The sequence below is a fragment of the Pezoporus flaviventris genome, unplaced genomic scaffold (assembly GCF_033815535.1).
Source record: "Pezoporus flaviventris isolate CSIRO_AGI_PZ_B2104156 unplaced genomic scaffold, CSIRO_AGI_Pfla_v1 ptg000013l, whole genome shotgun sequence".
Lineage (NCBI taxonomy): Eukaryota > Metazoa > Chordata > Aves > Psittaciformes > Psittacidae > Pezoporus > Pezoporus flaviventris.
This window is the reverse complement of record NW_026892561.1, coordinates 39,450,711-39,477,059: the sequence shown is the minus strand read 5'-3', so window position 1 is coordinate 39,477,059 and position 26,349 is coordinate 39,450,711. Positions and strand designations below refer to the sequence as shown.

The 26,349-nt window shown below is 38.4% G+C and overlaps 1 protein-coding gene across 1 annotated transcript; it reads right to left on the bottom strand.

Annotated features, from left to right (window-relative positions):
- Window positions 1-587: 587 nt before the first annotated feature.
- Window positions 588-25,333, bottom strand: GK5 (glycerol kinase 5). The gene is made up of 16 exons (XM_061452916.1): window positions 25,115-25,333; window positions 23,991-24,084; window positions 20,693-20,768; window positions 20,178-20,271; window positions 19,197-19,328; window positions 17,571-17,646; window positions 16,901-16,962; window positions 16,737-16,810; window positions 16,345-16,405; window positions 15,112-15,238; window positions 11,685-11,789; window positions 10,242-10,327; window positions 7,319-7,422; window positions 5,973-6,032; window positions 3,026-3,159; window positions 588-1,706 (listed from the first exon to the last, which is right to left on the bottom strand). The coding sequence occupies exons 1-16, from the start codon at window positions 25,244-25,246 to the stop codon at window positions 1,570-1,572; spliced, it is 1,554 nt and encodes a 517-aa protein (XP_061308900.1). The 5' UTR covers window positions 25,247-25,333; the 3' UTR covers window positions 588-1,569.
- Window positions 25,334-26,349: the final 1,016 nt, after the last annotated feature.

Sequence of the window (26,349 nt, the reverse complement as noted above, 5' to 3'; positions counted from 1 at the left end):
GTTCCACCTATCCTGTAACTACAGGTTCTTCTTACCTCAGAGCCAGCAGAGGAGTGGAGTTAACCTCATCAATAGACTAGAGGCTCTTGGCACCTAGACAGCCACATTTTATGGTTCAAAAAGAAAACAAACAAACAAAAAGCCTGCCATATTACCAGAAATCGGCAGACAGACCTGTTTCTGGAATTCAGTTTACAATTCCCATAAAGTAGGTTCAGGAGAGAATGGTCTCTCCAACTTGAAGGACACCCAGATTAAAAAAGAATGTGCCAATATGCAGAACAGGTTGAAGGACAAAGTAACATAATATGAAAAATGGTACATTAAGCTAAGGGTGACAGGGAAACGAGATGTAGTTTGAAGAAGAACACAGCTAGAGTAGATGTTCCAACTCATGGTAGATGGCTGTGTAAGAAACTGAGGGGATGGTGGATGATTTGACCTTCCATGTTTCAGCACAAGAAAAAGTGATGATAGTTTCTTTGCCCTCTTCAATAATGTTGAATCTACAAACAGTTCTTTCCTCCAGTGTCGGTGGAACACAGTCACCCACAGCTTGGATTTGGTATTATTCTAAATCGAAAATGTTTAATAATTTTGCATTTTTTATTTACACATACACCTGAAAAAATTAGAGTAACTTACGATTAGTGATAAACAAATACATAAAAATATTTAACTACACATTTCTTATGATTTGTTTTAAAAATGTAAAATTAATAGTTTCAAAAATAGACTTTTACTTCCCTTTAGCTAATAGTATGAAAATACTAATGCTATAGATTTTTACAAGTTAGACAGCATACCTGTAACTACTTTTAATGTCTTTTTATTAGCCATGCCAGATAATGTAGCTGTTGGTCTTTAGCAAATTTAAAAAAAAAGAGTTCTGCAAGTTAAATAGGAACCATCAGCTACAAAAATCCTGATTTTCTGTTTTTTTTTTTTTTTTTAAATGGACTACTGAAAGCCTATTTGCTTTTGTATTTCATCTTAAATTTAAGTACACAAAAATGTCATGACAGAGCTGGGTCAAATGCTTCCTTATGAAGTCAACCAAAAGGTGGTAACAGGCTACTAATCAGAGAATATCTTTGTATCCCATCAAGTTCATCACAACCCAACCCCCAAAAATCATTTAAAGTTTCTTAAAAGTGCCTATTAAGGCACATAAGAGTATATATGCCTTTTACCCTTCCCTGATGATTAACATACCAAAGATTAAAAATCTGAAGGGAGGTGAGTTCCTCCGTAGAAAACCCATCATAGAAAAAAGACTCCCCATCTCTAGTACAGGGGAAGATTCAAGCAGCTGGGCCACCCAGAGGAGGTCACTGAAGGGACACAAATGCTGCAGCTGGAGGACAGCTGTCATAGGGATGATAGGACGGTTCATTATAATGTGGTAAGTAATCTAGCAGCTGGGGGGGTAACTGGAGTACTGTATAATTTTGTATCTATACCATCACAAATTTCAAATGGGACAGATTTTTACTGTCCCGTTACTGTCAAGATGTTATAAACATGAATTAAACCATTTCAATTCCTCTATCATTAAAATGTCAATTTCTACCAGTGCAGGGAGCATTTCATTGCTTGTAGCCAGGTATCCATAGCGGGTTTGTATTCCTCAGAGTCCTTCTGGGGCTCAAAAACTACTTCTATTCGCCTTAGCTTCTTTAATTGTTCTTTGTCAGTCCAAAATCCTATAAACAGAAAGTTCATTCTCAAGCTCAGCTGCAAATATGTTATTTTGAGTTGTTTTAACCTTTTTCCAAGACATCCAAAGCAGAAACACAGTAAGAAGCCATGACAGCTTTTCTTTACTCAACCAACAACTTTCTCAGAGGGAAGCATATTTTTAACATTGTGAAACTCCTTTCCAATAGCATCCACTTGTTTGGAATCCTTACAACAGTACATCTGCCTAACTGGGATGGCTTCCAAGGAACAGCTCTGGTACACTGAAGTTCCCTTAGGTTTCATCCACACTGTGCTTTTGGCTGCAGATCCCTCTCAATGAAGAAAAGACACAGAAACCAAGACTTTGCTCTAGCTGCTTTCCTACTGTCCCAAAAATTGCATCCATGGCAGAAATCATCTGGTGTTACGTATTCAGATTCATTTAGGTTATTTAAGCATTTTTGTCTGACAAGAGCTGCAGCTTTCCTACAGTTTTAACTGCTGAGTAAGTCTTACTGAGCATATAGTTTTTATCTTCCAGTTGTGTTACTTACATATCGGAGCAATTTAATGAAGTTAATTGTAATATATTTTGTAGGTGGATATTAAGCAAAACCATTGACAGTATGCAGTTTTAAGTCTGGATAATTATCTAAAATAATATTGTGTGAGTAGAGGTGGGTTTTTTCCCCTGTTGATAATTTATTTTGTATTTCTACTGTGTTTATTTCTGTGAAAACCTTAAAGAATAAAGACTAGGTTCTCAGATGATAGGACAGAGCTTCAGTGGGAATGACAGGGCTGCAGGTTAAGTGTAGCAGCTTCCTTGTCACATGATCCATCCCCACTGAGAACTGCTCCAAGTGGGAATCTGGGAAGGGATACAAAGTGTCCAGGTCAAGAAAGTGGCAGGCAGCAAAGACAGGGTTCACCTCCTTCTTCTCCAGTACTACATCCTTCTAAATGTCAACAGCTCTTACAGACCTCTATGCAGGCACTTCTCACATTAAACTTGCCATCACTGTTTACGTAAAACTAACCAAGCATAAAATGGCTCAGCAAATCATGACCTTGTGTCAGAAATACAAATAAGGTCCTTGATTTGGTTTATGTTTGACATTATGTGTTTCTTTGGGCCACCAAACACAAATACATGGGTACAAAGCACTGTACAGAGACACACAAAAACTACCTATCTTGAATTCCCACAGAAATGGCTAAAGTAATCCTATGGGAAGTTTTCACAATTATCGGAAATTATGCTTTGTTTTTTTCTGTTTTTCCATATTTACAAATATGTATTATGAAGGGAAAAACAAAACCCCTTTAAGCGTACACATACCTGAAGCAAGGCCTGCTAGAAAAGCTGCACCAAGACTCGACATGTCTGCATTCACAGGTTTTTCTATTTTCTTATTAATTAAATCTGAAGTCATCTGCATGACAAAACTATTATTGCTGACGCCTCCATCAGCTCTATAGAGAGAAGGGAAGAAGTAGTTAAAAAAAAATGCATTTAGTTCAAATGTTTATTGCCAACATTTCAGAAAACACCTTTAGGATTTCACACCTATGCATACATCTTCCTTTCACTCATGCACAAATGCTTTTCCATTTTATGGCAAATTTAGAAGCCAGCACAAGGTGTCTAGGAAAAGAAAAAGAATGCCTATAAAATGGGGGAGGAATGCTAGACAGACAGGGATGCAGGACAGACACATTATCAAAAGCTTTATAAGCTCTGTCTTCTAAAACTATGCATCATCCTGGTTGAAATGTTGGGGTTTATAACAGAACCTTTCCATAGTGATCACCACAACATGACAAAATTTGTTTTTATTACCTTAAATACCTTAAATAAACCCTTTCAAGTGTTCTCAGATCTGGAAAAGTACTGTTTTCATTACTATCAAATCTTTGTACTAGTTAGCTAAAATTACATCACAGTTGCTTCTTTTCATGAAGAAGATGAGAACGAGGCTTTCACTCACCTATTTTCTTAATTGCATTACATTAGAGACCCTTTAATGGAGAAAACTAGAACTTATCAATGCTGATCTTTAATCATCTCAGAGCGATTAGAAGTGGTGCAAAGTAACCAGTCTTGCAAACAAAATATAACTAGAACAAAAAGCAATCTTTGAATTGTCATGGACTGGTTTGTTATACTGTTGGACTCCAATACCAGCCAGGTATGAAGCTGTTGTTCTATCAAATGTAGTCCAGTAAAGACATTTACTGTTGACTACTATAGAAAGCATTTGGTAATAAAACATCACAGTTGCTTAGATATCTTCTATATTACGTGGTGTCTCAGAAAACTGTTGCATAAGTGTTCTGTCTGTTTCTGAAAGTAAAATCAGGACACTGCCCAACTGGCAATGTTACAGGGTTCTGCTTGTTTGTACAAACAGTTAAGCAGGGTTACCACTTCTATATTGTGGCATAAACCCCTTTAACTGGCGAATTCACACTCTTTGTGCCAGTGACATATATTTTCCTTCTGTAAAAATAAGACATTCATTTGATTCAGGTTACAAGGGGAAAAAAGAAATTTTCCAAATGACCAGTTTCACATTTAGCTCAATTTTGCATGAAGATACTTTGAAGATTTAATCCACACATCTTCTGGCTCAAAGTTCCTGTGTTCCATTTGACAGGATGTCTTATTTCTCAGAACAATAGGTGACATTCCAGAACTCCAGGAACTACCAGAATCATCCTTGTAAAGGCTGCTGCATACTGCTACAACACAGGACATGAGCACTGAAACTAACAGTTCCTTCTCTGTTCCTTGATGGTGTTGAGACAGTCAAAGAGCAGGAATGTGGAGGACCAATGAAAACAACTTTCTAGGAGCTTGTAGGGGCCAGAGACCAAGAAGAAACCAGGGATACAGCACAATAGGTAGAAAGGGAATAAACATATTTGTGGGATAAAACACAACAACAAAAAAATCAGAAGGACAGATACTGAAGATATGCAGATAAGAGGATGGGAAGGAAGCCATTTACAACCTGACTGAAAAAAAACATTACGGGTACCTCATCTTCTAACGCTTAACCCACAAGCTGAACTGCTACTGATGCAGTTAACTATTACTGTCAACTATATGTAACAGCAATTTTATATTAATAAATAAAACAGAATATGATCATACAATTTTAAGTACATTACAATGTAAATGGGACCAGAATTCTCCAGTTCCCTAGGCAGTACTTCCACACATCCCATTTTTCAGTTTGTAGTCCTAATTTGAGAAGTCCAAACTTCTCAAATTTTGGATGCAATTTGCTATGTAACAAAAATAAAATAAAATAAATTAAAAAAAAAAAATCTAGTACTTTTTATCTTTTCCTCTGCATTAAAACCCCAAGCCTGGCTGTTCCTTCCTCTTTGCCTACTTTGCCCCAGTATCCGATAGAAAACGGAAACATTTACTTCCATCCACGTTGTACTTTCATTTTCCCTTCACCACTCAAAAGTCTGATTTCTCAGCTGTTTATGTGCCTGCCAGGTTATTTCTTCCTTTACATGGGTATGAGGAAAAAAGCCACAAGAGGGACAGGAACGTTTTCCTCACTCTTCTTGACCATGGTATCACAATGACCCCTGGCTGCCAGAAAGCGAAATTTTGGAGAGCTTTCTCAGTTTTAGAGGGATTGATCTTAAGACAACTAATGTGTTCAAACGAAGTAGCTACCTAAACGTGCAACACGGCTTTCCAGCAACACGTAATGCAGGTAATTTTTCCAAGACATGAAAGCATGATCTAGGGATCAAGGCTATGTCACTCATTTTCTTCTTCAAAAATTGAAGCAAAACCAGCACCTTAACAACTGAATTGTAAAAATATCCTGTCTTCCTCACAAACAGGTCCAGCTTTAACTGACATTTAAAAAAACACGTTCAGTCTGTGAGACCACCAGCACAAAAAAATTCAGCCTGAAGGAATGATAACGGGGAGAATCACCTCTGTGGTAGGCAGTGCCATATGCACTGGAGTGCTACCTGAAAACATTAATTTGCCTTTTACTTCTATTTCTTTTTTTTTTAGAATAATTAGAACTATTCATTACTCACCCACTGACAATCACCAATTGCAATAGCTTAATTAAGAACCAACCCTTCTGTGGGTTACCTCCACTTAAGTTATATTAACATTTGACTTGGTAATCATTTATTTCTCAGCAGCAGGAGTTTTACAGTAATATAAAATGCACAGTAAATGTCATCCTATTTAAAATCAAGTTTCCATGTATCAAATTTAAAAGTTGCCCAGAACTTACCGAATTGTTTGAAGAGGAATACGTATCTTCTTCACAATCATATCATAAAGCTGTTTGTTTCTTTAAAAAAATATTTAGTTGAATTAACATTATATATTCCATAAAGTGTTTCCAGTATCTACATTGTCAGAAAATAAAATACATGGCAAAAAATGCCTCAGTTGTGTCAGAACTGCTGCAATAGCTAACAGAATTTTCAGAATGCATAAATTAAAGAAAAAAAGAAAAAGACTGAAACTTGGTTTTGTCACACGTCATTACAAAGGCACAAGTATGGCTAAACTACAGCTCATTTTATAGCAAGTCACTGTACAAGGTATGTTTTCCCCTGATGGAAATTGTTGATAGGTTTCTATAGAGAAGATGCAATTGTTGATGTAACAAGAGGTTTAGGGTGAGGAAAGTAGGCTGATAGAGTGTTAATCGGAGTTCCTCCAGCTGTTCTTAAAGGGAACATATGAAGGTTGTAAATTTGACTTGTTCTGAAGTCAATTGTAAATGTAAATTTGACTTGTTCTCCCATTTCATTTAATGGGAGAAAATCTAACCACAATCTCTACCCTTTTCTAGTTAGGTATCTGAATGAGATGAGACTCTTAATATCCCTCCCTGTTCAAGAGACCCACGCTTCAGTTCAGGAATGCAGAATTACTGCATCTCACATCGCTCTTGCAGTGCAGAAAATAATGCATTAGAAACCGTTGTACCAACTGAGAATGTTACCTCCCTCCAGACATCCTTTTTTGCCTCTTTGCTGGAGGTTATTATGCCAAAGCAAAGGTCGTGACTAGATGGAAGGAATCATCTCAGTGCTCCCTAACTGCCCACAGTGCCTTGTGAATCAGGCTCAAACCATATTCAATTTCAATTCAAGACATACTGGGTGGGTTTGCAAGGCAGAACCAATCTGTTCCACTAATAGCTACTGATGTGGTGTTTTATAAGAACACCTACATTTCAAACTTTAGTCAAAGAGCTAGTACAAAACTTCCAGCTTCAGGGATTCTTTAACCACAGCTGGAGTGGGCTACAGCTTCTGGCAAGACACTGTCAGAAGAGTAAAGGCAAACTCCAAACAGAAAACATTTTTTGAACATGCAGAAACTAATATAAGAATCTCTATATGGTTACTTAATAAAAATTCTGAGCTAATAAATATACATGAGTTTATTTGTAAGGTGTGGAAAAAAAAAGAAAGGTAAGCAGCTAAGGCTTCTTTTCAGTGTAACAGTAATAGATTATTATCATTTATAGTTTAGAAACTGCACTTGTGTCCATTTAACACTGCTGATCAAAACAAAAGCCAATCTAAGAAAATACAAGCAAGATAATTAAGCAAACAATACCTGAAAGCTACAGATTCCAATATAGCTCGTACAAGATGGTTTCTGGTAGTGGAAGGTTTTAGCCCCATGAAAGAGGCGCATAAATATGGGTCATTCACAGAAACCTGCAAAAAGATTTCACCATGAGTTCAGTGAATCGTATTTGTAGGCTTTTGAGAAAGGAGTCAAATAGTAAGGAAAAAATAACTTACGACAATTACAGGCAGCATAGTGAAAGAAGAAAATTGAAAACAATATGTAAGAGGTATATAGTGTTATTTTAGCTAACTCAGTGAACAATTTCAATAGCTTCTTTCAACAGCAAAAGGTTTAAGTGGCTTCTTCCAAAACTGACATACTACATTAACACTAACCTGTACGACTTCTCTTGAAAATACATATAGCATACACTTTAAGTGTCTAAGGCAGGGCACACTGATACTGCTGTTCTCCAGTCAGATTTCACACACACAATGATAAATAGAGTCCAGCTAAAATTCTAATGGTCATTAAGTTGTCTTTTTTTTCAGGGGAACTAGAGGATCAGTTGATGAATCTCTTCTCTGCCCTTCCACTCCTCTGAACTTTATCACAAAATACTGGCTTGCTGGTCTGTGACAACTGTTAAATCTCATTTTCACTCTAGACATTCTTAAATTGAAACAATCCTTTCCAGCTGTATTGTGCTAAAATCAATCATGACAATATTTACCAGAAGTTTGAATTTCATGCTTATAAAATACACACACATGTATTTGCAAAGTAAGTTAAGAAAATGCTATCATATAAAAAAAAAATATATATATAAAAAATTATGTATGTATAGGTACACACAGCCAAATGAGAACTGGCATTTTGCAAAAGTTCCCAAAGAGAAGAAACTACTGTCCTGAAGTCAAAGAATTTTTTTTTTTTTTTTTTTTGATATACAAGTACCCTTCCAACTCTAAGAATGGAACCACTTGTCCAGCCCAGTAGCATAATAAGGATTCATGGCTTCCAAGTTTACAGATGTTTGTATACAAAGTAGTAAACTAAAATGTATAGACCATATTCTACATAAGGGTGAGTATCTTGAAAGAATCAATCATTAAAGAAAAAAGTAGCAGTGTATATATATATGTGTGTGTATGCATACACAGATAGATATATATATACATGCATACACTCCAATGAAGAGTCCTAAGTTTCTGCTGTAACTATTAACCACAGCAAATTAAGCCTGCAAAGCCATGTTTCGAGCAGAGTGAGTAAAAGGAAAAACAATTAATGCTCATATTCACTTGATTTCAAAAACACTTTCACAGTGATGCTCCTCTCAGTGTACTGTACCACAGCAGTAGAATCCAGTAAGAAAGAAAACTTGTTCTTATTGCCTTAATATGGATGAGTAGAGAAACATTTTACTCTGTGTAGGAAATGAAGACGAGTTTCGTAAGTATCCTCCCTAACTACTATCATTCTGAGGTCTAAGAAACGTTATAACCAAATCAGTTTGTGTTAGCATCTACCCAGTGAAGCTAAACAGACACATTACAGTCCCAGAAGTGTTCAACTTTGTTCATGTCCCTTTTCATGCAATTTAATCCACTCAGTTTCTAAACTGATATGCATTCTGCTACTGTGAGTCCACTAGCTAAGCATGGTCCACTGGAATAAGCAGGATCTTTTAAAGGCAAAGAAATCCACACTATCCATACTATTACTGGTCGCGACATGTCATGGTTAGAGAAAGCCATTCAGGTTTAAGTACAGCTTCTAAACTCAGACTGGGAATATTAGACTTAGGAAAAAAAGAGACTGAATCAATGTTTACCAAGAAACTGGGTGGGGTTCCTTCTGGAAATAGTGTTAGGAAAGCAAGCGGGAAAAAAAACAACAAAGCCAAACAAAAACTGAATAAAAACAAGTTTTACCAACACCTCTAGAACTTGAATATTAATAGAATTACAGATCCAAAAGAGGATTCATACTAACATTTGCTACCTTGGGATTCTTGTCTGCGAATACTGCAATTTGGAGTGGCACAATTACTCACAGTAAATAGTAAATGGAAACATTTTAGCATAATCAAGCTCTATACCTGAAAATACATCTAATGATTACCATGAGAGAAGGTACCTGGGCTACCTGCAGCACAAATGAAATTTTTCTTTACCTCATTCCACCGACATACGGGGCTTACACAAAGGTCAGGTTAAAGACGTTATGTTTCTTTAGAAAAAACACTAGTCCTGGGAACGATCAAACAATGTAGTGCACTTGACCAATGAAGAAAAAAAAAAAAATTAAATACCCCCCCCCATCCCCCCCCCAATTTTAGAAACAGAGATGGGCTGGTTGGTAACATTCAAACTCAATTTTAGAAACAGAGATGGGCTGGTTGGTAACATTCAAACTAATGAATTACTAAGCCTTCTAAGAGAAAAGTCTACCATACTCAATTTGACCATTCCCAGGAAAAGTACCTTGGCTTTTAGTAACATCAGAACTTGGTGTTACTAAATCTTACTACAGAATCTTACTCATATTTTGATAGGTTTGAATACTCTGATGGATTGCAACCTACATCTTCAATTGTTTTAGGACAGTGCTTAGAAGTACTCTCTCAGTGAAGGCTCTGCATGAGGCAGAAAGAACTATGGGATCAATTTCTGTCTCTGCAGGCACTTCCTGACTCACTATGGGCAATTCTTTTAGTTTATCTGTCACCCCCAGGTCTCCATCTGCAAAATGGATAAAATTTTCCTATTTTGCAAGGTTTTTCTGATGGGGCAGGATGGTGTTTAAGCATTCTGATACAACAATGCATTATGGTGAGAGAAAACAGGAACTTGAGTAGTACAGAATAAATACTGTGACAAGATGTAAACAGGTAGAGGTTAAAATTTTAGCTAGGTTATTAAAATTATATTCTCAATTATACTAATAGTAAGAATTTTACCTGAAAACCTGGAACAAAACAAACGCCTTGAGAATCAACAATACTCCGTGCCATTTTTGCTGTTTCATCTACATTGGTGAAAAGATCTGTAAAAATGCATAAATCATACTCTTTTACAATTTACTTCCATTTCTTCATATATTAAGAAACAAAAAAAATGGAGTTAGACTTTTCCTTTTGTAATATTCTCAAACTACATGTTCTAAGGAAAATCATCACTTCTCATATTAAAAACAAAAGCCTATTCAGATGAAGACTAAACTCTAATGTCTGCAATCCTCCTATTATGAGGATCCTCTTGTATCTGTTATGCTATAGGTTTTTAATATTCATAACCTGTAAGAGGTCATTAGCTTTCCAAACAGACATAAACAGGAATTGACAATGCTAACAACAGCACCCTAAGTATTTAAAAACCTAGATTTTCAAAACATAAACCATGTTATCCTCCCTCAATATTGTTACTGTAAGCACAAGCACCAAATGACTACAGAGAAAGTCCTTAATATGGTATCAGCACCATTAGTATTTTTACAAGTGACTGACACATAAATATAAATTAGGTCCTAATATTACCTCTTTGAGAGACACAAATTTTTATTCTGTCTAGCCAGATGCCTCCTTTCACAACTCCACAGACATCCTTCTTTAGCTCGTTCTTCACCCACATGCAATTCTTGTACTAATGCCCATCTTCTGTAGTTTCAACTAATAATGCCCTTGTGTGGCCACACAGCTTGTTTGTACAGAAAATTAGAGGTCTCCTGTAAATGAGATCTATTGCTTTTTCTTGTCTAAAAAGTAAATTCTCCTATCAGAAATAAATCAGGTTAATCTAACTTTATTTATCTTTGAAAAACCCATCCTGGTAACTTACCAGGAGTTTCAATTTACCTTTGTAACCTTCATAAATTTATTTGAAAGCTTTGGATTCTGCTGTGCCCAGACTAATAAGCCTTAATCCTTCTTGCTGTATTTGCTATTACTGAACTATATAGAGTGTCTCTGTGCCAGGACAGAAAAAAAAATAAATATTGACTTCACCTTGATATTCCATATCACTTTTTCAAAACTCTTAGAAGGGATCTGATCCCACTATCCCACTAAAGGAAGTGCATTAAACCAGGTTTGTCTCGCTACAGAAATTTTTATTTCCAAACTTTTATCACTATTATATGTCTCATCTTCATCCATGCCGAGCCTCACCTACACAGGCAGGAGGGTCTGAGAGGCAGAGTCTGAAAAGGAGCTGACTCCCTGCAGCAAACACACTCAGCAGAGAATCTACTAACGAGACACATCATTTTCCACTGTCCAAAACACTTACGCTAGTTTCTTCAATTATAGATACTAAAACCAAGCCCGGTAACATAACTGTGTCCCCATTAAAAGTTTCTTAAGTAATAATATATTTTAGCCTCTATAAAATTAAAGAATACTTACTTATATCCTGAGCCCATTTTATGGCAGTGCCAATGTCTGAAATACAGCCTTCAGTTAAGTAAACAACTTCTTCCCCAATCTTCCAACCAATCAGTGGATACAGACCTTAATTATTTTCCATGAAACAAAACACACAGTTAAATGTTTCCAGAAAAACATAAACAAGCACATCCCTAAGAAATCCAACAAAAAACTCCAGTTTTTATTCAATTCCTTTGCACAACTCAAGCTTGAAAAATGTCACTGATGGAGGTTAAAAGTATTGCTTAAAAGTTTAGTGATAGGATTACAAGAGACTTGAGCAAGTTAGTTAAACCATAGTTACCCTAAAAACCCCTAAAAAACAAAAAACAAACCCAAAACACTATCAAATTAAAAAAAAAAAAACCCTCTTTAAGCTAAACAGAAGAGTTATCTGCACTTTTTTATTATAATAAGAGATTGTGTATACTTAAAAATTTATCAGTGTTTCCCCATTTGTTTTAAATCCATCTAGTTTTCCCCAATGGTTTCTAAAAAGTTGGAATTACTTCCCCAAAACATAGAACATGAAGACTGGGCTTTCAAATAGGAAGCACAAACACTAAACCAGACAGACAGACACACACACACACAAAGGCAGCATGAGCTTTGAACATAGATCTTACTCATAGAAGAGGATAAAAGTGATAACCTTTTCTATTCCTTTTCATTATGCAATGCTTCCTCACATAGAAAGCAAAAAACAAGTTTCCCAGTTTGCCCATCCTTGTCCCCAATAAAGGCTACTGCTAATTAACTACATCATTCTACCTGTGTGTTTGTTTGCCTAATAAATAAAAGAAACATTCAAACTCTTTAAAAATATTTGGTGACATGCTTTGTCTATAACTACAAACAAGTAGCACTTCTGTGGTGTACATGATGGGATTTTCAGGAAGTTAGGATTTCCAACTAGAATGGGCTTTGCAGTGACTCAAAAAAAAAACCCAAAACCAAAATAACTTCTTTTTTCTTTTCTCTCAGCAGAAAGGCAGAAATACATAGGGCAAGCACTGTTAGTTTATCTGAAAACACAGTACGGTGTCTTTCATAGGACTCCCTGCTTGAAGATACGATAGGCTAAACCTGACAATCCGTTCTCCCCTTGTTCCCCATGCCAACACTGAAAACTTCGAGACATGCTATTAAAAACAGTCAGTGTGAACACAGAGACCTTCTTGTTTGATACCTGTACTAGTAAGAACATAGCAGAGTCCTGCAGAGTGCTGCTTTTAATGCTAATTCAAAAAGACTTCATTATCTAGTTGAACAGTAGATGTTCTCTGGTAATGCAGCTGGACAAATGGTTTTTCAGGTGACTCGATAAGCATTCAGTGGGCACAGCAATAAAAACTTCACCCAACCCAAGTTCAGTAAGTGCCGGAGTAAAGAGAGCACCCAGACTTTATGGGACTCTGCTCAGGACTTAAGAGAACATCGGTAATGCAACAAAGGTAAACAAGTCCTAATAACTAAAGGTCCAGAAAAGCATCAGAAGGATCTCAGGATTATCTCTGTTTTCTCAGGGTGACTTTGCTGGTACACAAATGTGCCTCATAGAATCATCTCCAGTTTGCCTGCACGTGCTCAAAAGTGTGGCATGGTAGTACTAGTGCAATTGCAGACACTTGGTTAGTGCTGGAGGCACTCTGGTGCTTACCATGGAAACAATCAGCAGCACCTATTTAAAGTTTGCATTTGTCTCTTGAAAGGAAAACGTGATAAATCTCAGATCATTGGTGCAGGGCTCCCTTATAATCTTTATTTTCTACCTAAGGCAAGGCTGCAAGGAAGCAACACCAGCAATTCACCGAGACAGAAGTCCAAGAGAGGAACAACTTATCAGGTACAAAGAAGTCCATCAGGTGGCCTTCCTAAAGACACTCACACCAAGAGTCTCTAGTAGTGTAAAAGAATCCACCTCCAAGGATGGATCAACATAACACTTGGCATGACCAGAGTTACCTAGAACTATCAGACTGAGGGAGACAGATTTCAAATCTATACAACATGCTTTCATCACTGAATTGTGACAAGCGCTGTTCTTGAAGTAACTACTTTATTTTTTTGAAACTGACATATATAGCAACTAAATGTAGACCAGAAACTAGAACAGCAGCTAATGAACAGCTTGCACAAGGATGCTGAGGGAATTCATCTTGCAGTCTTAAATACATATATCAACTTTAAAGAATGAACACATTACATTTCATGCCCCTGGTGCTGAGCAAAGATAGGTGCTTAACTTGTGTCACTAACCATACCACCCAACAGCCAAAGAACATAGGGAAAATAATTTTAATGTAAGTAACACCCTAAAGCAGTAAAAGCTTCACAGCACTGCCTTAAAGATTTCAACTCCTATCACAATAGCTAAATATTTTCTTAGAAGAAAACAAAACAGAAAAACCTTACAGCACGTTATATACAGACTACATATATATGATTTCCTAAGTAGAAGGATCACCAGATCATCATAATTAACCTAAAAAGCATTTACATTCATAGGGAATTCAGTATCTATGCTATCCAGTTCTGACAAATCTTATGTATTTGCCAAGGTATTTCCAGACTTCAGCTCGTAAAGTTTCCTTAGCACACTGCTGTCCTCAACCCCAAATCTACCCCTCCCATTTTAAATTGCAGGCTTTCCAAAATTAGTAACTCTTTAAAAATATGACGGACACACGGAGAGACTGTGCAGGCAAATTTACTTCAGCATTGCCTGTTGACCTCTTGACAAATAGCAATCTATGACAAATTAACAAGCTCGACAGACCACAAATGTCCAAAATAGCAAAGTTTTAAAACCTAGAAACATATTGGGAAGCTCATTTCTAGTATTTTAAAAGAAAACTAAATATTGTTAATCCTGTATTAACCTGCTGCAGGTGCTTCAAAGCATAAGGGCTGAAGAGAAGGAACTTACAGTGACCTGCTGGAACAATTGATGTGAGAAGCCAGAGAACTAATCTCCTTTTTCTCCATCTGTACTGTACAACACTAAAATATTGCTATCAAGAAGAACAGGTTAAGAAACAAAAAACCAAAACCAAAGAAAGAAAGAAAAATAAACAAGCAAGCAAACAAACAAACAAACAAAAAACCCACAAGAAAACAAACCAAAAAACCCCAAAGAAAATAAACAAGGATGCAGGTAGCAGACATAATTACTAGTGATACTACTTAAATTCTCTTGAGAAGCGTATTTCAGGGTAACCAAGATTTGTGTTTCTAAAAAAAAAAAATTCTAGAGTCTTCTGTTCTGAAAACAATTTCAAGCTGTTTTTCTACAGCTAAACACAGAAGGAAAAGCATAGCCCTGTTTTATCCTTTTTCCTACCCTCATCATTTATAGCTGTTGAATCACATGAAATACTTTAAACCCAAAATTTCACTGTCTTACCTCTGCGTGATGCAAAAAGATGCTCTCCAGTATTCACATTCCAGAAGCCACCTGTTCCCATTGTCAGTTTAACATCTCCTGGGTGAAAGCAGCATTCTCCAAACATAGCTGACTGCTGATCTGCTACCTGCCATACCAACGAGAACAATACAGGTTAGCTATCAACTACAAATCTACAATGCTGCAGGACTTCAAAATATTACTGCAAACATATCAGAGTTCTGAATAAAAATAACCATTCAGAAAGGACTTGAGCATTAAGAGAGGGCTCATATACAATGCAGGCCATTCCAACAGTCACATTTATCACTAGAATCAAATTACAGCAGGTTTGGACACAACATGAATGTATGTAGTATGGGTTGCAACACTAAAAAATATGTTATGGAAAAAAAAGAAATACTCTATGGTTTAGTATTTGACAAGGATAAACAGGGCATTTGCAATACCAGGGAGCACAAGAGGGTAGCTTGGTTTGAATTCCTCTTCCCCTGGGTAGCAAGTCGAAGTTTTGAGGCTTCACATTCCTTTTATCCTGCTACTCCTCCCTGTACCAAATTATTCCATGCTGATTTTTTTCAGCAATGATGGTTACTAAATGCATTTATGTCTCTTTGTGCCTTGGTGAAACAGCAAATTTACAGATAAATTGAGCCTAGAATTCTTTGAAAATAGTAGGAGAAATTCATGTTAGCTAGGTGACATTTTTTTTCATTTACCTCAATCCAAGCAGATTTTTCTACAAGTCATCACTTGACAAAAATAATGGGTTTTTCTTATTGAAATCATAACTACTGAGGCAAGAACATAGTATTCACCATTTATTTTTAGTTGAAAAAAGAAATAGAAGGTACCACAAGTAGATTTATTAGTACTTTTACATCTGTGTACAGTCATACTGAAGTCAAGTCAGAATGGACCCCCCTGCACAACTTCATATAGAATAACTGATTTTAAGTCAGAGAGAGACAGATTACCAGAGTTTATAATAGAAACCAGCTTTGTTAAGTCCTAAATTAATGCTTAATCATTTGGTCATCTAATCCTAATGGACCTCAACTTCCAAAAATCCCTTCTCATTCCTCTCTTCTTCTTTTCCCCTAAAGCTGTCAACAACCAATTCTACTGTAGTTATACAGAAGGAATAGAGAATACTTACTAAGCAAGCATTAAATCAAAGCTAGGTTAAAAGAATATAGGTATAAATATACAGATTTAAGGAAGAAAACTCACCACTGCCATTATTGGGATAGGTACCCCAAATATTTCAGAGTCAGCTGATCCAAAGTTGAAGCTTAAAACAAACATTATGGAGAAATATCACAACACTAAACTGACCTTTTGTTAAAATATAATATAGATATCTAAGGGCTGGGTCTGCAGCACATATGAAAGGTAATGCTACCTATTTATTGTAAAGAAGGCATTGAAACTATCACTTTAAGAAATATCAACAGTAAAACTAAAATTCGCATGTAGTGTTAAAAAAAAGTACACCTGCATATAAAAATAATTTTGTTTTTTTGGTGCAGCTATGTGTTACTTTGCTTGTACAAGCATGCAGTGTTTTTCTAAAGGCAATTAATTTAACAGTTATGTTCTTTTCAATATGCCTTCATAGTTACCTTGTGTCTTTCACTGGTGGATAAATAGACATGGGAATGGAAAGTAAATTACACAAAGTGGGGTTCCAACATTTCTGAAATTACATGGAAAAAATAAAAATATCAGCAATTCTCTCAGAAGCACAATAAATAGCAAAAACATTTTTTTTTGGAACAGCACATACCGTAAAGGGTTCAAAAACACCTGTAGCACTGGCATTTGAGTAATCTGTAGCATACACAGAACCTACCATAAAGAACAAAACAAAGAACACAGTAAGATTTTAAACATCTAAAAAGTAATTTTAAACATACTTTTCCTTTAAACATCTCAGTGGTTCCCAAGAAATACAAAGTGAGTGCCTACAGGCAAAATCATAATGATACAATGAGCATACAAACTCTACCTGCCACTCACTAAAACATATACGTATTAACTACCTTATTTAACCCCCATGAAACTGGCTAGAAGAGAGCTGGTACTTTTAAAAACATGGACAGAACTTGTCCTTCTTCCGCAGTTGTAACAATTCTTTGTTCTTTTGCTTTCACAGGTACCTTTCTTCAATTGAGGCAAAGTAATTCTGGGAGCCCTGTTTGAATCTTAAACACCTAAAAGGTTGATTACACTGAATATTTATTTCCCTTTCTGCCTATCCTTCCAGACAGACCCAAAGAATATTTAACCCAGAAGGTTGGGTTTTTTAAACAGTAAATATATTAGAATACTCATCAATTATAAAAACACATTAATTGTCAAAAAAGTAATTGAATTCCAGGATATACCAATGACAGTCATGAACATCATCACTTAGATTCCAGTATGTTTTATTAAGAGGAACTGTAAACATTCACCTTTAGTTAATCTATACAGTAACCACGTGTCAACTGTTCCAAAGCAGCAGTTATTTTTTCTGGCAGCTTCTTCAGCCTGGGAACAAATATATGTAAAAAAGAAAAAAAGTACTTACAACTGGGTACAATAAAGAAGAACATATTTCCCAATTCCTTTTCTCATTCTCTTTGTGGTTAACGATAATGCCCCCAGAAAATAAGCCTCCGATTGCCAATTTTTCTTCTAAAACGGGAGAGTTGACTATTTAATTAATATCATCCTACAAGCCATGCTCCTAACAAAGAATAAGCAGGGCTTCTTACAATTGCTGCTAGGGAAATAAAAGCAATTAATCTTCTACTGAAGTGACATCAGAGTTTTAAGAAGGGAAACTCTATAGGCACAACTGTAGCAGTGGTGAAGGAGTGGTGGCTAAAGAAAACAAGGTCCAGCATACAGCACCTGAATAAAAAATTAACAGAAATAAAATAAGTGTATATGCTTGACTAAAATAGACAGGGTCCCTGTAACCATTGTTTTCTGGTTTATGACGTCTGCAAAGGGTTCAAAATGTTATTTTCCTTGGGATCTTTTTCCCCTTTAAAATGGGTAATCCAGGTTTCATCTAATTTCTATTAACTGAGAAGTGTACAACTATAGAATTCATATACAGAACATATGTAACTTCACTCAAAACATGACTGAATACACTATTCTCTGTAATTAACAGCCATGAATTTTTGAGCTTCTTTGTTGGATAGTCATACATTTTAAGTATCATTGCCTGACAAAATGTGGAAAAACATTCATCTCTCATCAAAACCTCAGCAGCTATGTAACTTTCAATTCTATAATCCTCCAAATTCACACTTCACATTTGCGTCAGGTCCAACCAAAACATGCCAGTAAAAAAATATACTTGAGCTTCTCAAGTTATTTTTGTGACAGAAAATACCAGATAAAACTCAGAAGGTTTGGGGGTTTCTTTATACAGGGTACAAAATGGACAATAACCATTTTCTTAAAGAATAACTTGAAAATTAACACAGGAAATAAATGACAAAAGTTATAAATATTACAGGAAGAAACAGGGAAAACAGTAAAGATTAGAGCAAATAATACAGTAACAAATAGTGCACGGCTCATTAGTCTTTTAGAATAGTCCAGCAAAACTTATTTTATATCTGTTTTCCAATTTACAGTACAATAAAATGCAGAATAAATGGATGACAGTGGTTGATTGTTCAATTTGTCAAACTGCAAACACTGGAATAACGCAGGGTGGAAAGATAAGCGTGCCAGTTAAAAATAAATGCAACTGTCATGCAAAACTAGACAGCAAGCAACTTTAAAACAAAGTACAGTTACTAACTGTGTAAGTGCAATAAGGTGATTTTATTATGTCTCTTATGTATGAAGAAAACAGTTTATTACTACACATTTCCAGAAGGAGAAGAAGTAGTTATATAAACATGAGTAGATACTTACATAGACAAGCTTTGAACATTACCACAGATACAAGCCTTTCATTCTGCTTCTTCAGAGGAAAAGAACATGCATGACCAAACTGAAGAAGTTACAACCAACCTAAGTCACTATCCATTATTATGGCTTAAGAAAGCTATTACTTTCCCTTTCCAGCTTACCTCATTTATGTTTTTAAAAACCCATGACAACTTCATAGAAGTTTGTTGTGTTGAAAAAGTAAGAAAACTTGGTGCTAAATACCGATCATTCCCAGTCAAGAAATGAAGCACTGTAAAAATAACATGGATTACCTGTTTGAAAAGAAAACAGTTACATCAGTTTTAATCTCTCCCTTTAAAGGTTTCTGATCAGTTATCTTTAAAGGATGACAACACAGATGAAAGCTGCTGATGTAAGATTAGATTCAGAAGGCCATAATTCTGTTAAGAGAACCCTTACATAGGATTTCAATAAATGGCCTTCTCCCAACAAATACTACAGGAAAGGGTACAGAGCAAGTCTGTTTTACTGACTTCTGCTAGCACGCTCATAGAGACTGGTCTGCATTACAAAGACAGGTCGCCTACAGGAGCACGCTGCATGCAATTGTTGAAATCAGTGGCAAACCCAAGAATTGAACTTATTGTGAGTGTGCTAGTTATTTTCCGCTTACAGGAAAAGTAACTTCAGTTTTTCCACTTGGAGAAAATCTTTCTCTTCTAACAGTATGAAGCACAAGCCATCAGCAACATAAAACGTTCTTTCTATAGATAATCTGAGCAAATAATACAGTAAAAACCAAAACCAAAACATACACTGCCAAGAACTATCTACACCTAGAAATTAGGCTGCAGCAGTGTTAGGATGCAACATTTTAGAGACTAACAAAGAGACTAAAAAGTAACAAAATGAGACTAAAAAGACTAAACAACAACAAAGAGACTAAAAAGCAACAAAATACATGCTAGACATTTCCCCATAATCAATTTCCTGCAGGCTATCAGCACTACCTTTCATGCTAATCTTGCTCAGTTGGTTTTTAGGCCTCAGCATGTCATATTAACAGGACACTTGCAGCGTTTCATATATAGCCCTTACTTCTCATAAAAATGAAACAGTTCTAACATGTCCAAGCAGTATTCAGCTTAGCACAGTTTTACCTTCAGCAGAAGGGACTTATTCCATGAATTCACAAGTTCAGCACTTCTTACATCTTGCCAACTTATGAAATTATGAAAAGGCTTCCCTGTCCTCCTGAAAAAGAGCATTTGAACATTCTCATTTAAAACTATAGAACACACACCGCACAAAAATTGCAACATAATTCACCATTTCCAGTTAGGACACTTAACACTCAGTGCATATCCTCCTGGTGGATTTGAGGAATTAGGTATGTAGATGTTTTGAGGATAAAACTTCTCACCAGAATTAAAGAATACGTATCTCTTCATCTTTTCCAGAGTACTAAGAACAAAACAAAAAGGACATATACTTATAGACTGTTCTCAGCTACTGTAAGGAGTGGCTGTGCAAACACAGGAGAACATGAGGAACTGACATTTGTAGCTTGCAGATTGTGACTTGATGGAGTTCAACATTTCTACAGTCTGCTTCCACCCAGTCTATGAATACAAATGAATACAAGTTCATTTTAAGCAACACAGAATATACATACTTGTGCCATGTAATGAAAGTTGCTCTCTGTGTCGAGATGCCAAGACCAGCAACTTGCCTCATGTGAAGTCCTGCAGCTAAAAGATAAAAACAAACCATACTAAAGAAGGATTTACTTGAAGAAACAAAAATAACTTTCAAATGTAACTATAAAACCTACAGAATACTTAGGAAAACAATAATTTAAAAGAATATAAATCTCTACAGAATGCCCAACTAAGTAGCTAAAATTAATATTAGAGAACTCTAAGAGAGGTAACTGTTTCCAAAGCACATAAATAAACCTGCATATTTTACAAAAGCAGTTGTAGCATACTGACCCTTTCCTCTTTCTGAAAGGCCTGTTGATACTTTACTTGAACAACCCCAGAGACAGACAGGCAGGCAGGCTACATATGCCTGTATAATCAATTAAAACTTGCATTTCACATGGGTGGATGCGAAATGTTAGTATGCCGTGATTTTTTACATACTTTGGTAATAACACATCTCACCTTAAGCATGCCTTAAGCAATCTTTCAAATTTCTTAAGCCACATACCAGTGAATGAAAAGTATACTTCAAATTCAGAAGTATAAAAAAGCGCATCTGGGTATACACCGATTTTACTGTTAAATCTTACCTTCAAATAACTGTTACAGAACATTTTTTTTCTAATGTATATATAGCTGTAAATAATTATACATGTCCACAGCTATTTTCAAAGCAGCTCTGGTTAGCTTCCCACGTACACCCATGTATGCTTCCAGAAGCAAAATTATGTGAAAAAAGTATACACTGAGAGATTGCACTTAAATGACAGACTAAGTATTTTGTCCAAAGTACTGTTACTCTGCAGGGCTCTCAATCCCCCTACTTGAAGAAATCACAGGTTAAGTACACTTCACAGAATCGTAGAATAGTTCGGGTTGGAAAGGACCTTAAGATCATCTATTTCCAACTCCCCTACCACATGATGCCTCACACTTAAGACCATGTAGCCCAAGGCTTTGTCCAACCTGGCCTTGAACACTGCCAGGGATGGAACATTTACCACGTCTTTAGACAACCTGTTCCAGTGCCTCACCACCCTCACAGTAAAGAACTTATTCCTTTTATCTAAACTGAACTTCCTTTAAGTTTAAACCCATTATCCCTTGCTTATATATTAGTTAATATATGTGTCCCTGTGCTTATTAAGTTCTTGTCTGAACTTTCATGTGTGAGGTTATTCATCTGTGTAAGCATACATACTGCAGACTCTACAGCCAATAGCCTCTAGGTGACAATTACAGATAGGGTTTCATACAGAAACAGCGTGTTCTGCTTTGCTCATCTCTACACATGCTTCAGCACCTTCCCTTATACTGTCTTTGCATTCCTGCAGGCAGCGGTATCAAGGCCCTCAGTCAGCTGAAAATGAAATTGGTGCTTTCGCAAGACTACCTGCTCCAACTGCCTGCACAGGTGCTGCTGGCAGTGGGAGTGTACAGGAGGAGAACCTAGGAGTGGGTGGCTTGAGAACAGAGGTATTTCTTTTTCAGTAGCAGCTGGGTCTAAACTGAAGTCAAAGCCATACCAGTACAACCATAGCTCACTATGTGTTAATGACTCCTCTCCATCTCCACAACCTGCATCTCCCACTACCTTCCTGTGTCACTATGATGTTCTCTCGACCCCTCGTGAGCAGGACTAACTTCCATTCAAGACTAAAAAAACCCACACAAAGAAGACATACGTGTATTTTTCAGCTAAGTTGTCTCCTGGAAGGGTTGAAGGGCTGAACCAGTACCAAAGTGAGAGACAGAGGGGTGGGACAGTGCAGCCAGAAACAGTTTCCACCTTTGGGTATCACTGAACTACAACAGCTCATCCATCTGTGCCTGAAATCACGTATTTTAGCTCCACAAGCCCTGTATACTAAAATGCTCCTATGCCTTCTTTCTGCTTCCAGTCACTCCTGCCCCTGCTACCACACCCTCTCTCGCAATAGCACAAACACTGGTAAAGCTCTCCTGGCGTGAACAACCACACACTGATTTAACTCAAGAAACTGCCATGGACTTGAAACAAGCCTGCAAAAAGGAGGGCGGGACTCCTTTTGACAGCAGCGTGGGGTTACACTCACTTACATTACACAACCACTTCAAAATAACTTGCCAACAATGTACACAGCTTGGCCACGAGAAAATCCTACCCTCTAAAACCAGGTGAAAAAAACCTTGCTTCCTGGTTTGCCCCACAAAACGGGAACAGAGGAAGCTAGTGAAGTCCTCAGGGGTTGAGTCGGCATTCCTATTCTTGTGACAACAGTTGCGACCGCTGAGAAAACAGACCAAGAGCCCAAAATAACCAGCTGCAGTTTACACCTAGTAATGATTACTTTCCCTATCCCCTAGACTGTCTTCCAAAGGAAGAGATAAGAGCAGTTTCGCCTTGACACAGGCTGGAGGCAGAGCAACGCTTGGAGACCAAACTGCACAGGGGCTGAACAGAAGGAACTTTAGGCACTGAATGATGATATACTGAATGATGCTGTATGATGCAATACACACATGACAAGGAGGCTGGGGCACTGTGAGAAAGTGAGCTGGGTGCAACTGAAAAGTTCACAGCATCAGCGTGGCACAGAAAGTGATCCATGCTGGACTGCAGAACACTGGAGCCAATATAATGGGAAAAGCTACAGGAGTTGTAGAATAGGTGCATTGTTAGAACAGTATCCAGAAAAGAGGGGAAAAAACTCCCTGAACTATTAGCAGTTTGGTAGAAAGGGGAACTGTGTGTGTTTCGTGTGTGGAATACTAGAAAATTTTAGGCTAAAGTACAACTAGAAAAACAACAATACAGAAATTGGATGGTAAGAAATGTTTGTAGTTTGGATGGGAAAAGCAGGAATGTCAGACTGTAAATGAGCAAGCACAGCTATGCAGCACCCTGCTTTCACTCTCATATGCTCACATTCATACACACAAAGCACCAGCAGAACAATGGGGACTCTGTACACAGAGGCATCTGGAGGAAGGAAGACAGACACTGGGGAAGGGAACATAAAAAAGCTGGAGCAACAAGGTACTGGCACTCACGTGTAAATCGAGTATGCACACTGCTCCTGGTTCTTTTTCAATCTTCATCTAGCCCCAGTGAAAGAGAAGAACTGTCCTATTTTACATAATGATTGAATAGGCTTTAAAGCATGTTGCAGACCTATGCTCAGTAATGGAACTTTCAGTACTCTAAAAAAAGAATCTCATTATTTAACTAGCTTTACTAATTTTGATGAATAATTAAGTAATTTCCCAAACTCTACAAGCCATTACCTTGTACAGCCTCTTTTATTACACCAACAAACTGGCTCCATAGCACTTCAGGATCTAATTCAACCCATCCAGGACGAGGATAAAGTGATTCCACCTGTTGATGAAAGAAATAGCACTGTTGCAATCCACAGTTCACAGCAAACAGCATTCTTGTGAAAGTTTGTACAAATACATTGGGTTTTGCTTTTTCTTTTTTTCTTTTTATTTTCCAGATCGACTGCAAGAGAAGAAACAACAGTTTGTCACTTTTAAAACATGGTTGAACGTGGGTCTTCAGATCAGAAGGAATAAAGAAGCCCAAAGCTCCAGGAACTGGGGAGCCTGTAAATCCCTTTTGGGTCTCAAAACTGGAAACCAGCACAGCACAGCAGGCATAGGATCACCCACCACATGGTCTTCCAGTGAGAGGGGGGTCAGCTCTGCCCGGAACATCCCCTTCTATCTCCAAAAATTCATCAGATTTCTTGCATTTCTTGCTACAACCTTTTCATTGCAATAGCTATCAATAAAAAAATTAATTCTGGAGATCATCTTGATCCTACAATCATGAGCCATACAAAACAAAAGCAGCATGAAATTCAAGTTCCAAAGCTAAGGCTTGTTCACACTGCGCTGTTACATAAACGGGACATGAGCAGGTGCTACTCGCGTCTCAGCTGTGCCCTACTAACAAAAGTCGGTTTGGTTGCAGAGAGAGTAGGCAATACGACAGGGACAGGCAGACGGGAACGGGCCGAGGGGCAACAGTGGCATCCCTGCGGGGCTCCCAACCGGTCGGGGAGGCTCATTTCACCCAGGCTGGCCCTCAGGACGCCGACCCCAGCCCACCCAGCCCACTCACGACCAAAACCTGAACGCCTAGTGAACGCTGCCCGCGCCGCGCCGCGCCCCGACCCACGCCGCCTCCCAGGACCTCGCTGCTCAAAGCCGCCCGGCGCTCCGGGAACCGGGCACCTTCGGCCGCTCCTGACTCCGGCGACAGCTCCTGAGGCAAATACCACCTCGGGCTGCCCGCGCCCGCCGAGTCCCACCGCTCGACCCGGCGGCGAGGTGCAGGCGCAGTCCCAAAGCACGCCCGCTGCTGCCCACAAGCCAGCTGTCCCCTTCCCCTGCCGCGAATTCACCTTCCGGCTGCTGGAGCCTCTGACCGCTGCCGCCCGGTCATAGACGTGGCACTTCACCACCGTGCTGCCTACGTCCACCCCCACCACGTACCGCGCGGCGTCGGTGCCGCTCTCCTGCTGCCCACACGGCATCACCCCTCGCGGCCCAGCGCGCAAGCAGCGCGGAGTGCGGCCGGGCGGCCGCCGCCTGCGGGAAAACAGCCGCTCCGCTGCAGGGCGGGAGCCCGGGCGACCTATGGGTACGGGGAGCGCGGCAGCAGGAGGCGGGGTGTACCGCGGCGCTGCCGCCGGGCTGGCAGGCGGCGCCCGCCACAGGCGGGCCTCGGGGCGGCCTGTGGAGGCCGCGGCCCCGCGGAAGCGAGCGACACTGAGGGGCATATTGGCAGCGCAGGGCCCTGCCCCGAGGCTGGAGCGGATGGCGGCACCTGCGCGCCCGCTCCCTCAAAGTGGCGTTGTTCCCGGGGGAGTCGAGCCCTCAGCACCAGGATCCCACACACAGAGCAGAAACAGAAACACAGCCTCTATTCCAGACAGTGCAGCTTTATATACGTTTACCAAATGCACCCAAAAGGCTTTTAAACGAACACTTAAGGTTAAAAGGTTTCTAAAAGTCAGAATTCAAAAAGTACCACCGGAATGTTTCTGCATGGTGCTGTCATGTCCGTTTAAGCTGAACCCAGGACCGGTGCTCATACTAAGTGAACATGGTGCCTAAACCCAATTCCCCCTTTCAAGTGTGCCACACGGAAAAATGTTAAGTAGGGGCACGGTGGACAACTAAGCATGGTCGCTCCTGAGATTTGATGCTGAAGGCAGTACGCATCAGTGAACAAACTGTATATAATTACACAAAGTCTTCAGCAGCAGTGCTTGTCCTGTGCCGTCCTTTTCTCTCAGAGAAGCAACCACGTTTAAAATTACTGTTGGAACAGAACTGGAGCCAGAAATGTGCCTTTATGGCTCTTAGATGGGGTGGAGGTTTTTAAACGGGAATAACCAGAAATATTCTTAGGTAAGCAATAAAATTCAGGATGCTCACCCCCAAACTGGAGTTTAGTTTTTAACCCCAATTTAATTAGAAGAATTAGTCAATGTGTCTTTACTCAGTTAATTAGAGCAGGAAAAGCAAAAATCTTTAAAAAAATATATCCCCTTGCGCTTCTGGTTTTGGCCTCTCTTACAAAATGTTGCACTATGAGGAACAGTCTGATGATATTGGACCTTTAAACCAGGAA